The sequence below is a fragment of the Rana temporaria genome, chromosome 2, assembly GCF_905171775.1.
Source record: "Rana temporaria chromosome 2, aRanTem1.1, whole genome shotgun sequence".
NCBI lineage: Eukaryota > Metazoa > Chordata > Amphibia > Anura > Ranidae > Rana > Rana temporaria.
This window is the reverse complement of record NC_053490.1, coordinates 92,888,362-92,911,325: the sequence shown is the minus strand read 5'-3', so window position 1 is coordinate 92,911,325 and position 22,964 is coordinate 92,888,362. Positions and strand designations below refer to the sequence as shown.

At 44.4% G+C, this 22,964-nt stretch overlaps 1 protein-coding gene across 2 annotated transcripts in view; it reads right to left on the bottom strand.

The window, feature by feature from the left end:
• Positions 1–22,964, bottom strand: part of SKA3 (spindle and kinetochore associated complex subunit 3) — a 60,846-nt gene that overhangs the window by 18,246 nt on the left and 19,636 nt on the right. For both annotated transcript variants that reach the window (XM_040340526.1, XM_040340527.1), the window contains exons 6-8: positions 15,164–15,246; positions 2,189–2,291; positions 1,795–1,862 (exon numbers count right to left, since the gene is read on the bottom strand). In XM_040340526.1, coding sequence (XP_040196460.1) covers positions 1,795–1,862; positions 2,189–2,291; positions 15,164–15,246 — 254 coding nt within the window. The remainder of the gene's footprint in view (positions 1–1,794; positions 1,863–2,188; positions 2,292–15,163; positions 15,247–22,964) is intronic.

The following is a 22,964-nucleotide window of genomic DNA, read 5'->3' as shown; positions in this document are numbered from 1 at the left end:
TGACTTCCAAAATGAAGATTTGCTATATTGGGTGCAATTACATTTCTAAATGTTCCCCTAAGTAGCCAGTGCTTCCCATTGTTCTCCTTACTGAGAGCTGTACCATGAGGAAGCACAATCTGTTTTACCTACATGGCTAGTGTCTAATATGCCGCTGGGGTGCAGTGCCTTGTGTTTTTACAATGCAAAGCACCATTTACCCCTTTTTTTAATTTTCTTTTGAAACATTTCATGCGGTGCGAGAACGAATGGCGACATGAGGTGAGCTTCAGTGTGTTGCGGAAAAATGCAATACATACATCTCTCAATAATATATACATATATCCAATTGTACTGGCCCTCCCATAAAAGGGAGGGTCTTAAATTACATGGGACAATTCCGTGACCGTGGTCATCCTATAAAGACCATCTACCTGCATTCCAAACCCAGCTCTGAAGAAGAGGGGATACCCCTTGAAACGTGTCAAATTTCTTTGGACTCCACATCCCACAACTGTTACTGGCCAGCAGACCTTGCTGGATGGGACAAATGGTAGACTTTATAGTGGTTTGATTTTATCACTAGTTTGCGAGTAGATTTTTAAACCTATAAAGAGATAAAGATTGCCGCTCCAGGCAGGTGTTGTTGGGTGCAATCTTCTTCTCAGGAACTGAGGGTGCTAGCAATGCACATGGCAAATAAGAAAAAAAGATGATCAGGACAGCCGCACTCCAATCCAACGTAACTAATGTAAAAAACTGGAAACAGGCACTACAAGTCACAGCAACGGAACCTAGGACAGCTGACGCGTTTCACACTAACTTCAATGTTTACTCATAGCTGATAAACACTGAAGTTAGTGTGAAACGCGTCAGCTGTCCTAGGTTCCGTTGCTGTGACTTGTAGTGCCTGTTTCCAGTTTTTTTTACATTAAAGTTACGTTGGATTGGAGTGCGGCTGTCCTGATCATCTTTTGTTCTTAGATTTTTAAACCTGTTACAGCATTAAAGTGTCGCAAAGGTAATGCGCGAGGCTGGTGTACCCTCTTTTCCCTTTTCTTTTTTTTAGAGTTTGCCCTGACATTTTGAGTGGCAGCACAGCTGATATGGAGGCTTGATTAGCGAAGATTCACGCCTTCAATCAGCCGCACAGTAATCTCTTGCGCGCAGGAGCATTTGTTTTCTTTTATGTAAAACACAATTTAGCCACTCCTACATGCCTCCTCATAAGGGCCCATTCACACAGCAATGGACAGCTGCTGCACACTAAACTGCAGCGGTTCAGTGTCCGTCAGCCGTCAGTTCTGGCTGTAGTGAACCGTGGTAGGAGGTGGTGTGGTGCGTGTTTTAGCACATCACGCAGCACCCTTTTGTTGTGCTTCTGTACAGTGACATGGTAATGAGGAACTCGCAATTCACCCAAATTTGCAATATATGATAATATACAGGATAATAGAATACACTTGACATGCGTAAGCATCATTTACTAGCTGATGGGGGGGAAACATACAGAGATATGCAGAGAGACAGGAAAATAATGCATTATATTCTTCTGTATCTCAGAGACTGCTGGAGCCATGCGGACCAAAAAAATATGTTTTTATAGAGGGGGATGTTTAAATTAATATGGGATTTATTTAAGAAATAGCTTAGATATAAGAAGTAGTGCTTCCTGTTTAATTTCATAAAATAAAAAAAGTACAAGTCTAAGTCTATATACACACAATTGTATATACTGGTTAGCCTCAGATGTGCCTCTGTTCTAACCATGGTACCATTATTTTAATAATGTGAGGTGCAACAATAGGACCATACCTCTCTCCAGTGCTTGGACTGAATGCACGGCTTGTGAAGAGCTACATTCTTCAGAACTGTCCGAGCCACTAAAAAAACAAAAACAAAAAAAACCCACACACCACAATTTATTGAGTGCAATACACAAACATAGGCATTATATTACAGATTAACAAGTGTTAGCAATACAATAAATGTGGGCTTCTGTTTGGGTCCTACCCATTTCGGTGCCAACCACTAGCATTATGTCAGTCTAAAAAAGAATGAAAAGATTTTTATATTGCCAATGATCAGGGACACCAAATGACAGCCTGATCACCAGGTTCTAAAATGGTCCTTGGAAAAAGTCATGTTTTCTGGCACTATTTTTATACTGTCATAGGGCAACAAGGTTTTAATAATGAAAAACACTCACCCTCTTATACTTTCAGGTTGGTTCGAGTCAAAAGTCTCTTTCTTGTGAACTTTTAGTCCAGGGGTGCAGAACATTGGGGGCAAGGGAGAGTCCGAGTAGAAATCTAATAAAAAATAAAATAAAAAAATATCAGTGTTACATAGCAATGCAGTTTAAGCAATATTTACTACTTGGATTTTAGAAATGTTAAGGTTTAGGGGTTAAGTTTAAAGTGTTACCCCAAAATGTCCCTGTAGATGTTTGAAAATGCAGCCTGCTTTCTCTTTATCCAATCATTTGCTTAAAACACCTGGTGATTTTGTCAGTCCCCCTCCTTTGCTGTTGCAATGCGACTGTGCCAATCACAGAAGCAGGTCTCTGGCAGCTGGCATGGTCAGCGAGCGGATCAGTGAATCCTTTTTAGATACCGACACTGCTGATGTATGGCATGCCAGTATCTCTAGTAGTTTATTTAGCTGCCATATCCACCACCAGTTGATTGTAGCCACTCAGTACAGCAGCAAAGTTGCCTGCAAATACACAACCTGACCACACAAACATAACTCTCCAGCCGTGGCGAAGAGGACTATAAATAAGGATGTGGATTCAACTTTACATATACCGTATTTATCGCGGTATAACGCGCTCCCGCGTATACCGCGCACCCCTAATGTTGCCCCGAATCCTGTGGAGAAAAAAAAAGTTGTTTTGGTGTCTTGCGCGGCGGCCTCGTCGTGTCCGTCTGCGGCTTCGGGTGTCCTCTTCGTCGGGTACGGGTCCTTCTACGGCTTCGGGTGTGCTCTTCGTCGGGTCCGGCGTCCTTCTGCGCCGTCCTCCCCGCTCGTTTCCCGCGCAGAGTTTGAATACTGCGCCGACATATACCGAGCGCAGTACACTCGTGTATCGTCGGGCAGGCTCGGCAACTCTCGCGCTGACGTCCTGTATGCTCAGGACGTCAGCGCGAGAAGTGCCGAGACTGCCCGAAGATACACGAGTGTACTGCGCTCGGTATATGCCGGCGCAGTATTCCACGATTTTCAGGGCAAAATAGTGCGCGGTATACGCCGATAAATACGGTACTTTATGAGGAAGCTGAAGTTTAGTGACTTATCCCTTATTCTGCTGCAGATCATTAAAAGTACATTAAACTGATGCTGTATGCCCAAAACTTTATTATCAAAATTCAGGTTTAATTTGAGGCAAATAGTTACACTGAGGCTGATTGACCAAAAGGGAGCTGAGAATGTTCACGCAAAGTAAGAATTTTAATTTGGTTTTCTTCAATTATCGAATCATTAAAAAAAAAATAAAAAAAATCCTGTTTAACTTATTCCACCTACACAGTATTGAAAGTGAAAAGGAATTTGATTTTTTACATAATAAATTGAGTGAATAATCACTTTACTCATCTAGTCGAGTGAAGGGTTTAATTTTTTTTTTAGCAAATCAGCCTTACTGTGTTAAAACACAGTTATCTAACCATAATCACAGTACTGCATAGCATACTAGCTCATTATGTGAGCACTTACCTGAAATTGAAGCCCCCGAAGTCCTCCTCGCTCCCCGCCGCCATGTCCCCTTGCATCTTCTTCCTGTTATCGCCGCTCAGGCGCTGTGATTGGCTGGAGCGGCAATGACGTCACTCCGGCGCATGTGCGGAATACGGCATTAACCCCAATAATGCCATTCACAAAAACGGCACGCTCAGTGCGCCTATTATTGTAAATATCTCCTGAACCGTACAGGTTTAGGAGATATTTCTTGCACCTACAGGTAAGCCTTAGGCCTCGTACACACGATAGGTTAAACAGAGGACAAAGCAAACTTGCTCTAAATTTAACCGATAGGCCAAAACCGATCGTTAGTAGGCACGGCCATCGGTTAAAAATCCACACATGCTCAGAATCAAGACGACGCATGCTTGGAAGCATTGAACTTCATGTTTTTCAGCACGTCGTTGTGTTTTACATCACCGCGTTCTGACACGATCGGTTATTTAACTGATGTGTGTGTAGGCACGACGGACCATCAGTCAGCTTCATCGGTTAACCGATGACAACGGTCCATCAGACCGTTCTCATCGGATGGACTGATCGTGTGTACGCGGCTTTAATCTAGGCTTACCTGTAGGTGCAAGTTGTGTGGTTGGGTTTACAACCACTTTAAATGTACTGGCAGCCAGATTCTAAGACCAGTATATCTAACCCTGCAAAGCTAAAATTGCTATACATACCTTTTCTGCAGCTGATCCATTCTGGTCCCACGCTGAGCTGTCAGCAGTCATTTCTCTGCATAGGCGTGTTCAGGAGAGGCAGTCAACAACGGAAGCCCCATAGTAAATCTGCTGTAGAAGCGCCATGTACAGCGTTTTTTGCTTTACAGGTTTAGACAGATTAGTCTTAGAATGTGGCTGTCGCAGATTTAGAGTTAGTTTTAGGCTGAACTTCTACTTTAAATAATAAAAGGTAATTTTTTTTGAGAAAATTAGCCCATAGTTGTATATTGTGTCACAAAAGGAATATATTCAGCAGTTACTGAAAAGTCCACTTTAAAAGCGGTTGTATAGTCATTTTTTGGACTTTTGCCCTACAGGTAAGCCTTAATATAAAAAGACTGGCCCAGATTCAGAGAGCATTTGCGTCTGCGTAACCATAGTTATATATCAGACAGGAGGCTCATATCTTTGCATTAACTTTCTTTATTTAAATGCCCATAGCAGAATATTTACTTTACAATTATCAAAAAACCTTTTTCCTCTAAAATGGTGGAAAAAGGAAACTACATTTCCCAGCAGTCCCAGCGGCCCTGGTAGCCACGCCTCCAGACGGCCTGTATATATATGCCCTCTTCAGTGTACCTCCTCCTCTTTCTTTCTGCTCGTGGCAGAGATAAGTATTGATCTATATTTTCTTACTGTATTTCTGACTAGAGCAGCGCTGCAGTTTTAACTCTACTGCAGCGCTGAATTACAGGATTTTATGTGATTGTTTTCTTATGCTAATATTGCTTTAATATTGTTTGATTTTATTTATCAACAGCGCTGCAGTTAATTCCTCTGCAGCGCTGTTCCTTTGGTATTCCTGTACTCGTTTTCTCATTAGTAGTGTTTCCCTCCGTCGGATCGTTCCCTGCTATTGGGCTTTCCTCCCCCCTCTCTTCTGTCACTGTCTCCCCTCACAGCGCGGATTCGCGCCTTCTCTGTGGAGGAGGGGGCGTGTCGAGAGGCGCGTCCTCCCCTCCTTCCTCTGCAGTCATCTCTCGGCCAATCGCGAGTCTCCCTCGAGATCTCGCGAGATTTCGGCTGCCTGTCACAGCCAAATCTCTCTCCTCCTCACCGCATCGCCACTCGGCTGTGGAGCGGTGAGGAAGGAGGGTGATTGTGCTTGATAGCTAGAGGGAGATACTTTTCATAGCTATTTTCATAGATTTAATTTATTAAATCCATTCTTACAGATTGCTAGATAAACGGAGCACTCATTGGTAGAGTGGTCCGTTTTCTCTCTTCTAGGTGAGCTGACTGATATTGTCTGTGTAGCTCACAGGGGGAGATTATTGATCTTTTTTGTCAGCATTATTGCCAGTGCTTGTTGAAACAAGGGGGAAGATTGCCAGTTTGTCTGACAATAACTTTGAGATGGCAGGAGAACCTGGTTCCTCATATAAAGCTCTAACAGGTCCAAGATTAACCCCTGAGACACCGCAACTCCTATCTGTCACCCAGATTCAGGAGCTCATTAGCAGCTCTATCCAGGCTGCTTTGGCATCTGCCACTAACCCCCCCACAACCTATCCTGAGGTGATTAAGATAGGCAAAGCCACTTGTAAAAGAAAAAACATGTGACTGTTCATCACGACTCCCCGGCAGGGGAAGTACAATTAATGCACGAGGCAGGACCATCCTCGGCCTGCCGACCCAGCCATCCCGATAAGGAGCGACCCTTGGTAATCATGGAGTTTCCACGGAAAAAATGTATAACCGCCCGCAGATCCAAGCCTGATTCATTTAACGATGACTCTGGGAAGGAATCATCGGAGGGATCGCTGTTGTCAGCATCCGAGGACTCCGAGGCGGAAATAGAGGAGGCTGGGCAGATGGCTAATGATAACATAGCCAACGCGGATTTGCCATCAGAAGCAATCCTGGATTCCCTAGGGGAACCATTCTTTAACCCCGAGACTATATCTCACCCCAGATCCGGGGATTGGGCACCCCTTCCACAAGTGTCCCAATACGTGGAGCACTGGACGAGAAAGATACTGGATAGGACCAATCGAAATAAATTGAGAGCCGAATGCCCCAGACCGTCCATCCCAAAGAAGGTGGCAACAACACCTGAGATCGACCCGGTTCTTCTCAAATACCTGACTAAATCGGGCAAATACGCAAAGAAGGGAATAGAACGTTCCTTCAAGGACGATCCAGGATCGTGTCTTAGACCTCTTAGGTCCTCTGACAAAAATCTTGAACCTGTCGGAACAGGCTGCCTCCTCTGAGGAACCGGTAGACCTGATGCAACTGAGAGGATGGGCACAACGTGCCATCTGTCTATTGGGCTCAGCTAATACGACCTGCGCCATTGAAAGACGCAGGTCGATTCTGATGAGATTAGACCCGCAATTATCTCACTTGGCGGAGTCAGAGCCAGGCCCATCTGCCGAGGGCCTCCTATTTGGGGAAGACCTCATGAAGAACATTAATAGGTTTGTAGGCCTATTCAATAGCCTGGACAAAGCCCAACACTCCCTCAAAAGATCGGGTTCCGGGACTAAGGTTTTTAATAGGGCCGGCAGAGGAAGAGGCCGATCTGCCGGCCGTAGTAACTACTTCAGGGCCTACCCTAGGGCACCCGCTCCACACTACGCTCCAATACAACAGCTATACCATGCCCCGGTGGCACAACCTGCGCCATTCTTCCCGACTAGAGGACGCCCATGGAGAGGGCGAGGCGGCAGAGGCTTCCCGAGATCCAGACCGCCCACCGGTGAGTACGCCAACAAATTTCCTTCCTCATATACCGGTAGGGGGCAGACTGAAACATTTTACCCACGTCTGGTGCACGATTACAGCAGACGTTTGGATATTGTCCGCAAAATAGCGGGCTACAACATAGAATTCACATCACAACCGGTCATGCTTTTTCCGCCACACCCCATACACTTTTCACAACAAAACATTCGTCTTATAGACGTGGAGCTTCAAGGGCTCATTTCGAAACAGGCGGTAGTAGAGGTAGATCCGTTAGCCCCCGGCTTTGTACACAACCTCTTCTTGGTAAAGAAGAAAGAAGAGGGATTCCGACCGGTGATAAATTTGAGAGATCTGAATCAATACGTGACTTACCGTCACTTCAAGATGGAGGGAATTCATCTTCTGAGAGATCTTCTAACCCAGGGAGATTGGCTGGTCAAAATAGACCTCAAGGATGCCTACCTAATGGTCCCGATGCATCATTCCTCCCAGACATTTCTAAAATTTCAATGGCGGGCCGTACATGGCAGTTTACTTGCCTGCCTTTCGGCCTGTCATCAGCCCCATGGTGTTTCACCAAAATAATGAAACCCGTCGTGGCTGCACTTCGCCGCAGGGGAGTACGTCTGATAATCTATCTGGACGATCTCCTAATTATGGCCCGCTCGAAAGCTCAAGCCGATCTGCACAAACACTGGACCGTGTCGCTCTTAGAGGAACTAGGTTTCCTCATCAATCACAAGAAGTCTGTTCTATCTCCCGTTCAAGAACTGGAGTTTTTAGGATTCTCTGTGGACACCAAACAAGCAATATTACGCTTACCCAAGTCCAAATTGTCCCTGATCAGGAAGGAGATCAGAGTGGTTTTGCGCAAACGTCAAATCTCACTCAGGGTTCTTTCACGCATTGTCGGACTTCTGTCTGCATCCATTCAGGCGATCTTCCCAGCCCCACTACACTATCGGGCCTTACAGCGACTGAAGACGCTGCACCTCCGACGAGGTCTCCGCTATTCGGACAAAGTGGAACTATGTCCGGATTTGGAGGAGGAATTGCGATGGTGGCTGCATCATGCCGTCGAGTGGAACGGCAGGACAATATTCAATTCACACCCGGACCTCATCCTAGAATCGGATGCGAGCCGACGAGGCTGGGGGGCCCGTTGCGGCCAAGACTCCACAGGAGGGTCGTGGTCCGTACACGAGACCTCCCTCCACATCAACGCGTTGGAACTAATGGTGACGCTTTTCGCCGTCAAGAGTTTCCTCTTGCAGAGGTCCAACTGTTGCGTTCTCTTACGCATGGACAACGTGGCGGCGTTTCAATATATCAACCGGCTGGGGGGCACGAGATCCAAAATGCTAGCGGACATTGCGTCCGAATTCTGGGAATTTTGTCTTTCCCGCGACATTACCCCGGTAGCAGAATACATCCCAGGGGTGTCCAACTGGGTTGCAGACTGGAACTCACGGTACCTGACCGACTCCAGCGATTGGACGTTGGACAGATCGGTTTTCCTAGCGATACAAGCCCTTTGGGGTCCGCTTCACACGCACCTTTTCGCCTCAAGGCTCAACCGGCAACTACACAGCTTTTACAGCTGGAGACCGGATCCAGAAGCCACGGCGGTGGACGCATTCCTCCAAACATGGCCCGAGGGGTTGCACTACGCCTTCCCTCCCTTCACAATGATCACCAGACTACTCCTCCACATAGTCAATCAGAGGGCGAGTGTTGTGCTGATCACCCCCTGGTGGCCGTCACAACCATGGTTTCCTCTGGCCCTGGGAATGTCGATCGACTACCCCAGACTTCTTCCCCACTCGACGCACCTGTTGACCAACCCGTCCAAGGGTCTACACCCATTGCTCAGGGAGAGCAAACTGCCTCTCCTCGCATGGCTGGTCTCGGGACGCCAGGATCTGGTTCTGGACTTTCACAATCAGCTAGAGACCTCATCGCCTTGGCCTGGGCCCCAGGGACTAGATCGGCATATAGATCTGCCTGGGGGTCATGGGTTCGTTGGTGTGATCCACAACAGATTAGTCCCATTCAGGCTCCTGTCGCTTCAGTGGTAAACTACCTAGCGGACGCTTACAGCAAGGGAAAATCATATAGTTCCCTTAATGTTTATAGATCGGCCATCTCGGCCTATCACGGCCCGGTAGATTCTTTACCCATCGGCAAACATCCACTGGTTTGTCGCTTACTCCGGGGCGTTAGATTTAACCGTCCTCCGCGTCCTCGATATCACTCGACCTGGGACGTCTCCAAGGTCCTTCAGTTGTTCTCGTCTTGGGAGGACAACGAACACCTATCTCTGAAGATCCTATCCCTGAAACTCACTACACTGTTATGCTTGGTTTCCATAAAAAGGGTCTCAGATGTGAGAGCCCTGGATATTTCCAGGCGACAATTTTCACCTGATGGGGTTAGATTCTCTATAGTGCGCAGAACCAAGACACAACTGCACTCGGTTTTCTACCCTTTCTTCCTCTCTCACCCGCGACTTTGCGTCGTCCGCTGTTTACAGGCTTATGAATCTCGCACAATGACCCTTCGTTCCCAAAGTCTCTCACAACTGCTGGTATCTTATGTACAACCGCATCTCCCTGTGTCGTCAGCCACCTTGGCGAGATGGGTGAGACTGGTGATGGACATGGCCGGCATAGACGTATCCCTTTTTGGCGCACATTCGACCAGGGGGGCGATGGCCACGAAGGTGGTTACTTCAGGGGGTTCTCTTCTGGACCTCTTACTAGCTGCCGACTGGTCCTCGGAAACGACTTTTCGCCAGTTTTTACTTCAGACCTGAGAACCATGTCTCTTTCTCCGTTTTTAACTCTTAATCGTTAAGCTCTGTATGTTTTGTTAGACCAAGTATTATGCACTTGTATGACAGGAAACTGTTTAGATGTTAAGATAAGCTTTGAACGTGCAAAGATATGAGCCTCCTGTCTGATATATAAATCAAGATTTTCCTAGTGTGTGACGGAAAATATTAGTTATATGAAGACAGGAGGCGAGTATCTTCCCACCCTGCCCACCCTATCACGGTTGTTTATTTTCTTTTTTTCCAGGATACTGAACGTCCACGCCAGATGGCTGTTGGTGCCTAACCAGTTCACTTTGTGGTCCCCTGTTGGGACGAATTTTCCATTTACTCCCGGTTGGAGTTTCCGACAGCAGGTTTGCAGTCCGTTGGTCGCCTTGAGACAACTTCAAGTCAGGATTGTCCGGATGGCCGAGAAGCCCAGTTGGAGTTCTGCCTACGGTTACCAGTTTACTTCACTCGCTTCAAGAAAGAGGAGGAGGTACACTGAAGAGGGCATATATATACAGGCCGTCTGGAGGCGTGGCTACCAGGGCCGCTGGGACTGCTGGGAAATGTAGTTTCCTTTTTCCACCATTTTAGAGGAAAAAGGTTTTTTGATAATTGTAAAGTAAATATTCTGCTATGGGCATTAAATAAAGAAAGTTAATGCAAAGATACTCGCCTCCTGTCTTCATATAACTAATATTTTCCGTCACACACTAGGAAAATCTTGATTTACGCAGCGCAATTGCTTACTTGCGCCAGCGTATCGAGTGCTCCTGATTCAGGAACCTCGATACGCCGACTGCAGCCTAAGATATGCCTGGCATAAGGCTCTTATGCCGTCATATCTTAGGCTGCATTCTTACGCAGGCCGCTAGGTGGCGTTCCCGTAGTGGTCAGCGTAGAGTATGCAAATTGCATACTAACGCCAATTCACAACCGTACGCGCGCCCTGCGTACGCAGTTTACGTCGTTTGCGTACGTCGTTTGCGTACGTCGGTTTTTGCGTAAGGCTGCCCCTGCTATTAGCAGGGGCAGCCAATGCTACGTATAACCGTCGTTCCCGCGTTGCGTTTTTGAAAAATTACGTCGTTTGCGTAAGTGAATCGTGAATGGCGCTGGACGCCATTCACGTTCACTTTGAAGCAAATGACGTCCTTGCGACGTCATTTACCGCAATGCACGTCGAGAAAGTTTCCAGACGGAGCATGCGCACTACGTTCGGCACGGGAACGCGCCTAATTTAAATGATCCACGCCCCCTATGGGATCATTTAAATTGCGCGCTCTTACGCCGGACATTTTTCAGGAGCGCCCACGCAATTTACGGAGCTACTGCTCCGTGAATCAAGCGTAGCGCAGGTAATTTACGGAGGCGCAGCGGCAAAACGGTACGCTGCGCCTCCGTAAAAAAAGCGCAAAGCTACCTGAATCTGGCCCAATATCTCCTAAACCTGTATGGTTTAGGAGATATTGCCCTTGTAATGCGCCGCTGACTGCAGCAGCGCATTGGGGATTCTCGGCTGAAAGCCCGGCAGACAGTGGACCTTGCCGGAAAGAAGTCCCCCGCACGCATGTGCGGGAGTGATGATATCGCGAGCTCCTGACACTCACAGCACTGGAGCCACGATACCCGGAAGACACGCGAGGCAAAATGTCATCTCCCTCGGCGTGGACCGGGTGGGATACCAACACCTCATTCTAAAGCAAGTATTTCATAATGAGCTAGTATGCGGTGCAGCGGGTGATGTTAAAGTGGATGTAAACCCCCACATATACTCAGTGAAGTGGACAGCCTCAGATGATACACAGATGAAACAAATTTCCCTACATACGTTTTACATGCATATCTGCTGTCTTCAGCTTTCTAGACTCTTTAGAAAGTGCACATCCTGTTCGAAAATGTTCTTCCTGTTTCAGCATTGGGACAGGAGTCTGGGCATACACTGTGTGTGAGCTGATTGGAGGAAAGGCACACACCCCTCCCTCCACATAGACAGAGGAACAAAGAAACTTGCAGAGCTGTGCTTGAATAGACAAGCTCTCTGGTTATCTGCCTCCAAGTTCTCTCCCCGACACAAATTTTCAGCTGCTTTTATCTCATGTGTCGGAGAACTTGTCAGAAGTTATCATACTGATAACAGAGGAACGAAGCAGCAGAAAGACACAGGGCTCAGTGCTTTGAAGAGAGATAAGTAAACACTAGATATATGTGCCCAGGTCAGATTTCATGAATGAGGTTTACAACCACTTTCAATTTCAGTGCTAGGGGAAGTAAAAATGGTTAGGTTAAGTTTTAGAACTGGAGGGAATGGAACTAGTTGCGTTTTCTATAGCGTGTTGTAACTAGTTTGTTTTCATCTTCTCTGACCCTAGTTACATAGTTAGTCAGGTTGAAAAAAGACAAGTCCATCAAGTTCAACCATAAGAAATAAAATAGTACTAATAATAATAATAATAATAATATACAATCACATATACCCAATTCTATACCCACAGTTGATCCAGAAAAGTCTGCTAGAGATTGTAAGTGCCTGTAATTGGACGGACATTTTTTATTTTTCCAGTGCAATTATCTAACTATGTAGCCTTGTTAGATTTTCTGAGTGTTGGTTTAGAGCGGGGATATGCAATTAGCGGACCTCCAGATGTTGCAGAACTACAATTCCCATGAGGCATAGCAAGACTCTGACAGCCACAAGCATGAACCCAGAGGCAGAGGCATGATGGGACTTGTAGTTTTGCAACAGCTGGAGGTCCGCTAATTGCTTATCCCTGGTTTAGAGAGTAAGATCTTGCTGGTTCCTATGGACAACATCCTTATTGTTTTTTCTCACATTTACATATATCATTCCTAAAGTTTGTGTTTTATTTTCCATTACATTTCTTTATTAACCTCTTGGGATCTGCGCTATAGTCAAATGACAACTACAGCGCGGATCCGAAAATCCAAGTGGACGTCAATTGACGTCCGCCCCTTTGCGCGCTCCAGAGCGCGCAGCGGGGAAACTCTGTGTTGACCGTTTGCGATGCGATCTGTGCGGCCAATGAGAGATGATCTCATATGTAAACATATGAGATCATCTCTCATTGCCGTTTTACACAGAGACAGCGATGCTGTCTCTGGAGAGGAGACCGATCTGTGTCCCTTGTACATAGGGACATCGATCGGTCACCCCCCCAGTCACCCCCTCCACCTACAGTTAGAACACAATGCAGGGAATACATTTAACCCCTTCCTCACCCCCTAGTGTTAACCCCTTCAATGCCAGTCACATTTATACTGTAATTAGTGCATATTTATAGCACTGATCGCAGTATAAATGTGAATGGCGCCAAAAATGTGTCAAAAGTGTCCGATGTGTCCGCCATAACGTCGCAGTCCCAATAAAAAAAAAAAAAAATCGCAGATCGCCGCCATTTCTAGTAAAAACAATAATAAAAAATAATAATTCTGTCCCCCATTTTGTAGGCGCTATAACTTTTGCGCAAACCAGTCGCTTATTGCGATTTTTTTTTTTACCAAAAATATGTAGAAGAATACGTATCGGCCTAAACTGAGAAAAAAAAATTGTTTTTGTTTTTTTAAATTGGGATATTTATTATAGCAACAAGTAAAAAATATTGTATTTTTTTCAAAATTGTCGCTCTTTTTTGTTTATAGCGCAAAAAATAAAAACCGCATAGGCGATCAAATACCACCAAAAGAAAGCTCTACTTGTGGGGAAAAAAGGACGTCAATTTTGTTTGGGAGTCACGTCGCAAGACCGCGCAATTGTTAGTTAAAGCGACGCAGTGCCGAAAGCTGAAATTTCAGCTGGGCAGGAGGGGGGTATATTTGCCCAGTAAGCAAGTGGTTAAACCGATAATAAACCCTCTGTGTGAAGTACTTATAGCAGATGATTTAATCACTTACTGAGTATGCAGCTTGCAGTCTCTATATTTTAATCCTTACCTATGCTTCAATTTAGGCTGGTGCCACGATTGCTGCTCCCGGTTCTCCCTTTCGGTAAATTTTTCTTGTAGCATCTTATGAAGCCACCATTTAATGCAGGGAATAGAGTAATGCCTCCCCACACTGTGTACATTGTATTTAAAAAAAAAAAAAAAAAAAAGCACACAGCCCCCATATAGCCTAGGATGGCAAAGCACTCCCCTGCTCCTTCCTCCTGTATTCTCCAGAGACTGACTCTAGACTGCACTGTTAACACTTTCCTGTGAAGACTGAAAGTTTTCTTGTAAGCAGCATTAGAAGAGAGCCAGCAGCACTGAAAGTTTTAAACTGCAAATGCATGGATAAGAATTTTAACAGTTTACTGTGCTCAATATGTGAAGCTTAAAAAAAAAAATTAATAAATAAAACTGGGGGCTTAATACATTAACCACATCAATACCAGGCAATTTTACCCCCCTCCTGCTCAGGACAAATTTTCAGCTTTCAGCGCTGTTGCACTTTGAATGACAATTATACGGCCATGCAACCCATATGAACCCATTTTGTGCCAAATAAATTTTAAAAAAAGGACAAAAATTTAGAGAATAAAACAAGTGTTTTCTACGTAACGTTTATAAAATTTTGCAAATAAATTATTCTTTATAAATTCAGGCCAAAATATATTCTGCTACATTTCTTTGTTTAAAATAAACCAAATCAGTGTGTATTATTTAGTCTGTAGGAAAGTTATAGAGTCCACAAACTATGTTATATATCTGAAGAAAAAATAAATAAAAAGGGAAGAAGATCAGTCCTGATGTACTAACGGCCTATCTCATTTCTAGAGATCCGAAAACACCAGGACAGTACAAAAACCCCCTAAATTACCTTTGTGGAAAGTAGACAGTCTGAAGGAATTTAGTAATAGGCATGGCACATTTTTTGAAGTTTTAATTTGTCACAATTTTTGGGAAAATTAAGAAAAAATTATACATATTATATAGTGTTAGCAACACAATTGTATACAATGAATGGCATGAAAGGAAGCCATTCATTGTCTACAACGGTCATGTGATTGGTCACAGCGATCATATGGTATTGGCAGCAGGCCAGTACATTGATTAGTCATCCCCTGTGTTCGTGTGACAGATCGCGCTGGAGCATGTCCCGGAGTGGATGCAGGTTCTCGGGAGAACGCCATATGAGGTCTTCCCAGAACACGTTTTACAATGACATGGGCGTGAAGCAGTTAAATAAATGTTTAAATGCAACTTACCATTTTTGTATTTCTGGTGAGCAGGTGTAGTTAACATACTTTTCAGGTTTTGTGATGTTTCCTTAGTACAATAATCAGCAACACTGTGTAATGGGAAAAAGTTATAGGACAATTAAATTATCTGGAGGGCCATGCTAAGCTTTACTGAACCCCCCCCCAAAAAAAACAAACAAACAGATATGCATATAAAAATAAAAGCATGGGGGGGGGGGGGGGGGGGGGAAATAAATATAAAAGAAAGAATACTATATTAACCAATCAGATCTCAGTTTACTGAAGTCAAATAATGCTATGTTTCCACTGAGCGGATCGGTTCGGTACGGTACGCTATTTTGGGTGTTTCCATTATGAAAGCGTGCCATAAAACCGAACCGTACCGCACCATTCAGGGTCCTGCTTCTCATGTGGGTCCATAGAAAATGGAACGGTACGGTTAGGGCGGAGCTACTGGCGTCACACAGTACTTTCCACTGATTGGTGGTCAGAAAACATCAATGCTGACGTCAAAGCAAAGCGCCAAACAATCACCACGTCGCCTTATTAGTCCATATAAAGGAGAAGGATGCCAGCAAACAACAGCAGGGTCTGGTTATCTGAGGAACTATCTACGTTCTTAGCAATCATCGGCGATGGCGTTATTCAGAGTGAGCTTGATGGATCAGTGAGAAATGAAAAGGTCTATAAAGATATTTCTCAGCGGATGGCAGCCGAGGGATTTGAACGGACGTCGGGCCAGTGTAGGGCAAAGCTTAAAAAGCTTAAAGCACAATATAAAAAAATTAAGGACGCCAACAGCCGTAGTGGAAACTGTCCAACTGCTTGGAGGTGGTACGACGCCATGGACGCCATTTACGGTCATCGGCCAGCAAACCAAGGCAGGGAGGGAGGTCTGGACTCTGCAACTGTAATTCTCGAATCTATGGTAGACCCCTTTGGTAAGTTTTTTTTTTAAAAAACTTGGCATAGGATATCGCTCTGCTTACCATTTAAAATATAATATCTAACCATATGTTTATTTTCAGAAACAGTTGATGGACTCTCCACTGATGCATCAAACTTATCAGAAGATGGACCTTCAATGTCTTTCAGCAGCAACAGCAGCAGTATTTCCTCAAGCCAACCACAGAGTAGCCAACCACAGAGTAGCCAACTACAGAGTACTCCCAATGCACCAAGGCACAATGGTAAGACATGATGATAATAAAGTAATTTTTAACTGCATTTTCTTAAACTAAAACAGCAGTGGGGCAGATGTGCAGGAGGTACAGTGTTGGAATAGATAAGAAGGGGGAGATCGGCTGTGGGGGAGATGTGCAGGAGGTACAGTGTTGGAATAGATAAGAAGGGGGAGATCAGCTGTGGGGGAGATGTGCATGAGGTACAGTGGTTGAATAGATGAGGAGGGGGAGATCAGCTGTGGGGGAGATGTGCAGGAGGTACAGTGGTGGAAGAGATGAGAAGGGGGTTCAGCAGTGGGCAGATGAGCAGTGCTGTGTATTGGTGTAGCAGATGAGCGGGGGGAACAGAGGTGTGGCAGTGAATCAGTGTGGTACAGTCTAGTGGGGCAGATGAGAAAGGAGCTTACAGTATTGGTTTGGCAGATGTTACCAAAAGCAATATTTAGGTCTTTTGTATATTACAGGTGAAAGGAGAAGGTTCCAGTTGGATCTGCGCACAGTCATGGAGGATATGCGGGCAGCAGAAGAAAGGCAGCTGGAAAGAATGGATAACCTTTCTGAGAGGCGGTTTCAAGCACTACGTCAGGATGCACAGGAAGCTATGCGCCAGGAGGCAGAAATTGCCCGGCAGCAGATGGAGCAGTTGGCTACCTTCAACCAGGCCTTCCTCGGTGTCCTTGGTCAGCTTGTTCAAGTGATTGGAGCCAATCGTCAACCCAGGTCACCACCCAGACAGTAGTGCCTTTCATGCAGCACAGGACCTGTACCCATGTTTACGTTTAAAAATATATAATTAGAGTGGGTTTTAAAGGTTAGATTTTTTTTTTTAATAGGCTCCTTTGAGCCATCAGCGATCACACAAGATTGGACACATTTGCTCCTTGCTGCACATGGCTTTCTTTGTGCTGCTGCTCTGATTCCCTTCTGCCTCCTTTGCGTTATCACCCCCCTTGGACGGTGGAGCCTGGATTTCAACAAAGGGCACCCCCGATCGCTTAATTTCTTCTCATTTTTGCATTGTAGATGTAATTGCGAATATACTTGGCATTTTTGGTTTACCTTTTCCTTTAATTTCCTTTTTAGATGTTTTTTTTCTTGGTCTGAATTTCTCACTTCCTGTTCCTTCTCAGTAAACCTGACACCTGACACCTGACAACATCATCTGAGCTGTGTTTAGTCAGTCAGCACAGCTTATTGAACAGCTTACTAAGGAGGAACAGGAAGTGAGAAATTCATACAAAGAAAACAAAAAAAAAAACATTTATTGGAAGTGAAATTGAAGAAAAAAACTACAATGCAATAGCTTAGGGATATGCAATTAGTGGATATCCAACTGTTTCAGAACTACAATTCCCATGTGGCATAGCAAGACTCTGACAGTCACAAGCATGACACCCAGAGGCAAAAGCATGATGGGACTTGTAGTTCTGCAAAACAGCTGGATTTCCGCTAATTGCGTATCCCTGCACTAGCTTAATAAAAAACAAACCTTTACAAGCTCTTTATTGTAAACAATGTTTCTACATTTTTTTTTCTTGGTCTGAATTTCTCACTTCCTGTTCCTTCTCAGTAAACCTGACAACATCATCTGAGCTGTGTTTAGTCAGTCAGCACAGCTTATTGAACAGCTTACTAAGGAGGAACAGGAAGTGAGAAATTCATACAAAGAAAACAAAAAAAAAACATTTATTGGAAGTGAAATTGAAGAAAAAAACTACAATGCAATAGCTTAGGGATATGCAATTAGTGGATATCCAACTGTTTCAGAACTACAATTCCCATGTGGCATAGCAAGACTCTGACAGTCACAAGCATGACACCCAGAGGCAAAAGCATGATGGGACTTGTAGTTCTGCAAAACAGCTGGATTTCCGCTAATTGCGTATCCCTGCACTAGCTTAATAAAAAACAAACCTTTACAAGCTCTTTATTGTAAACAATGTTTCTACATTATCAAAATTTTGCCTTTACAAAATATGTATGAAGATGATTTTTTTTGTGGAATAAAAAACAAGAACGACTTCTCTGAGTATGTCTGATTTTATTTAGCATTTAGCAAAAAGTAATTAAAGATTTTAATTATTCACGGTAACAACGTTAACGTTAAGGTGCCTCATCAGAGCCTGACGTATTTCACTGCACTCTTCTTCCATATCCTGTGCTGCTATTACTGGTACTGGCTCTTCTGGAGATGTATTCCAATCCTGGTCAAAGTCTTCTCCATGGCTTTCACAAAGATTGTGAAGAGTACAGCACGTTAGGACCATGGATTTTGTAAGTTGAATGTCACTGTCATTCCTCTTCATAAGACACCTCCATCTACCCTTTAGTCTTCCAAACGCATTTTCCACTACAACACGTGCCCTGGATGTTTTCTTGTTGTAGATTTGCTGCTGTTGTTAGGCGCCCATTGTCAGGAAATGGTTTCAGGAGCCAATTTTGTAAAGGATAGGCAGAGTCCCCAAGCACATAATAGCCAACATTCACCCCACAAATGTTCTTAGTGCTAACAGGATACAGGCCTCCCTGGCCAACCCAATCCCAAAATGTTGACAATCGGAGAACCCGAGCATCATGCAAACTCCCAGGCTTTCCTACATTCACATTCCAGAATAGTCCCTTGCCATCCACTACTCCCTGGAGGATGATGGAATGCCAGCCTTTTCGGTTGAAGTAGTCAGTGTGGTATTCTTGTGGTGCTATTATTGGTATGTGTGAGCCATCAATAGCACCAACACACTGTGGAAGGCCCCACCTGTTCTCAAAGTACTCAGCCATGTCTTTGAGCTTTTCCCTGTTAGGAAAATGAACAATTTCAGGAGCTAGCAATGTGCACACAGCCTTACAGAAGTCCTGCACACACCGGCACACTGATGATTTGCTGACACCAAAAAGATGACCTATACTCCTGTATTCACTGTTGGTAGCCAGCTTCCACAGTGCAATGGCAATTCTTTTCCTTACAGGCAAACAGGCTCTGAAGTTGGTGCTTTTCTTTTCCATCACTGGACGTAGCTTTGCACAAAGGAATGAGAAGGTTTCCTCTGACATCCTTAAATTCTGCACCCACTGTCTGTGGGTGAATCCTGGGACGGTCACATTCCACCACTCATTGGCACGAGGGAAAGCCCAAATCACTGGTCGGCGGCGCTGCTTTGCCAAAAGGAGAAGCATCTGTAAAAAATGCAGTGTGTCAGTGTGTATAGGTCAGTGTGTGTGTCAGTGTGTGTATAGGTCAGGGTGTGTGGGTCAGTGAGTGTGTCAGTGTGTGTATAGGTCAGGGTGTGTGGGTCAGTGAGTGTGTCAGTGTGTGTATAGGTCAGGGTGTGTGGGTCAGTGTGTGTGTCAGTGTGTGTATAGGTCAGTGTGTGTGTCTGTGTGTGTATAGGTCAGTGTGTGTCAGTGTGTGTGTGTATAGGTCAGTGTGTGTCAGTGTGTGTGTGTCAGTGTGTGTATAGGTCAGGGTTTGTCAGTGTGTGTGTGTCAGTGTGTGTATAGGTCAGTGTGTGTCAGTGTGTGTATAGGTCAGTGTGTGTGTGTGTGTCAGTGTGTGTATAGGTCAGTGTGTGTGTCTGTGTGTCAGTGTGTGTATAGGTCAGTGTGTGTCAGTGTGTGTGTGTATAGGTCAGTGTGTGTCAGTGTGTGTGTGTCAGTGTGTGTATAGGTCAGTGTGTGTGTGTGTGTGTCAGTGTGTGTATAGGTCAGTGTGTGTGTCTGTGTGTCAGTGTGTGTATAGGTCAGTGTGTGTGTGTCAGTGTGTGTGTGTGTGTAGGTCAGTGTGTGTTTCAGTGTGTCAGTGTATGTGTGTGTGTGTGTTTCAGGTAAGTCAGTCAGTTGTGCTTACCCTATAGCGCTGCCGTCTTTGTCTTAGCAGCACAAATGTATACTTCTCCTCCCGGCTACACATCCAAGCTAAAAGTTTTCTTCTCTTTTCGGCTGTGTTTCTCATTGCCGCTCGCAACCTTCTCTCATACAGTGCGGTATGAATTTTGCCTATAAAGAACCAAAAGGCTAGCAGAGAAAAGACGAGCTGCTGAATGACCTCCATTGTTGTTGTTGTTGTTTGGCTGATGCTGAGTGACGCTGCATCACGTTTCTCGTCGCACTAGTGTGACATCATGAGAGGCATTTTTTCTAAAACCTGTATGGCCCTGGCGGTCCGATTTGCAGTGGAAACGCTCACCAGAATAGACCGGACCATTCAAACCCGTTCCATTCTAAACGACCCGAACCGATCCGCTCAGTGGAAACGTAGCATAAGTGAAGGTACAGGAAGCCTTTAACCTTCAGGTTGTACTGCCACCTACAGGGAGGCGGAAGTATAGACCAGCCCAGGATAACACCCTCCTACTTCCAGCATGCTTAATTTTTTGTAGAAAATTGTGAAAAACAGAGGGGGTGGACTTAAAGTAGGGCCGAAACAACTAATCAATTAATCGACAACTAATCAATTATGAAAATAGTTGTCAACTATTGTCATAATCGATTAATCGGCCAGTTGATTAGTTGGCCTGCATATAGTATGCATTGTTTACATATCAGGAAATACAGTGCAGCACACATACAGCTCCGTACACATGCATGTCACTAAGTGCCTGAGAATTTGTGAATGTGAAAGTGTGAGGAGCAATGCCTCATGGGACATGTAGTCCTGGGCAGGAAGTGAGTGGTTCTAAAGGCAACATTTTTTTTTACCTTGCTATAGCAGGCGCTCTATACTATACTTTGCAGCTTGCTATTGAGGCACTCTGAAGGCAGGAGGAGCCAGAAGAATCGGTGAGGGACCCCAGAAGTGGAGGATCTGGGCTGCAATGTGCAAAACTATTACACAGAGCAGGCAAGTATAACAAGTTTGTTGAAAAAAAAAAAATCACTTTAAAAGACACTGTGCAGGGAAGATCAGCATCTGACACCCAGAGAAAGTGGAGGTGATAGAAGGCATTACAATTACTGTAGTTGGTTATTTATATTTACTACTGCGTATGGATATTTAAGAATAATTTGCCCTTTTTTTAATTTACATATTAACTAAATTGTACACCACACTTTTTTTTTAAGATTATCCGATTAGTCGATTAATCGAAACAATAATTGGCCAACTAATCGATCATGAAAATAATCGTTAGTTGCAGCCCTAACTCAAAGAATTTTTTTGTATGATAAATACAAAAATCCAAATTTTTTTTCTCATCCACTGAGGGACACGCAACGTAATTTACCTTCAGAACATCTAGAAACAGTCCAGCTGTAGGGTGAACAACAGCAAACAGGCTCAACATGAACAGTATTAAAACTGGAGCATAGTCCAACTGGATCCAGATAAGCTGGCCTGGCAACGGGATAAAGAAAAAACTTCCCCCAACCTCAGAACTTGAAAACCAGCTCACCAGGCCACAAACTACACTGCTCAAGAAAATTAAAGGAACATTTTGAAAACATATCAGAATGGGGAAAAAAAATTCATGCTGGATATCTATACTGATATGGACTGGGTAATGTGTTAGGAATGAAAGGATGGCACATCATTTGATGGAAATGAAAATTATCCACCTACAGGGCTGAATTCAAAGACACCCCGAAAATCAAAGTGAAAAAATTATGCAGCAAGCTAGTCCATTTTGAAGAAATTTCATTGCAAAAACTCAAAATGGTCCTCATTAGTTTGTATGGTCCCCAAGTGCTTGTATGCATGCCTGACAACATCAGGACATGAGAGATAATACCGCTCTAAAAAATTCTGATCACTTGGCTTAGCTTCCGTCCCACTAAACCGAAAGGGTGCTGGCTATGCACAGGTGCATTGGATAGAAGATCCTGGGACTGCCGCACTCCTTAAAAAACGATGACTTTGTTGTACAAATTAAATCCAAAAAACAACCAAAGCAATACAGTCAAAATAAGAATAAAGTGGATGATGAGCGCAAAAAATTAATGAATGGTGCACATAGAAAAAATAAATAAATATATATGTGAAACGTCCACTGTGAAAAAGATCTCTTATATAAAGAGAAAAATACACCAAGGTGATGCATTCATCAATACCACTGTGAAAAAATTACAGTGGCTGATGAGCGCAATGAATACATAAGCAGTCCAGTGTGTAAACAAAATCTGAAAATAAAGTATGGAGACAGGAGGAGTGTGATTGTACAGACTGTGTACAGTGCTGTGTCTGTACAATCACACTCCTCCTGTCTCCATACTAGGTCATCTCGAGTGCTTTTGCACACGGAGCCTCCATTTTTGTGAAGACCGTAGCCGCATATACAGTGAGAAGGACGCTGTTTCTGAAATCTACAGGACCGCAGCTGTTGACATAGCAGGGAGAAAGTTGAGGAGGAATTGTTTCCCGGGACATACCCCATCTAAGGAGATACCATGCTGTTTTTACATGTTGGTGAGGTAAGCGCTCTGTGAGCTCAGCTGCATATGAGGATTGCCCCATCACTTATACACGGACACCTAGTCACCATTTGGGATATTTCATCACTCCTTTTCCATTTGACATAGGAATTGTCACATATGAACTTTTGTCACAACTGTTTTGTATATATTGTTTATTTTCAGATTTTGTTTACACACTGGACTGCTTATGTATTCATTGCGCTCATCAGCCACTGTAA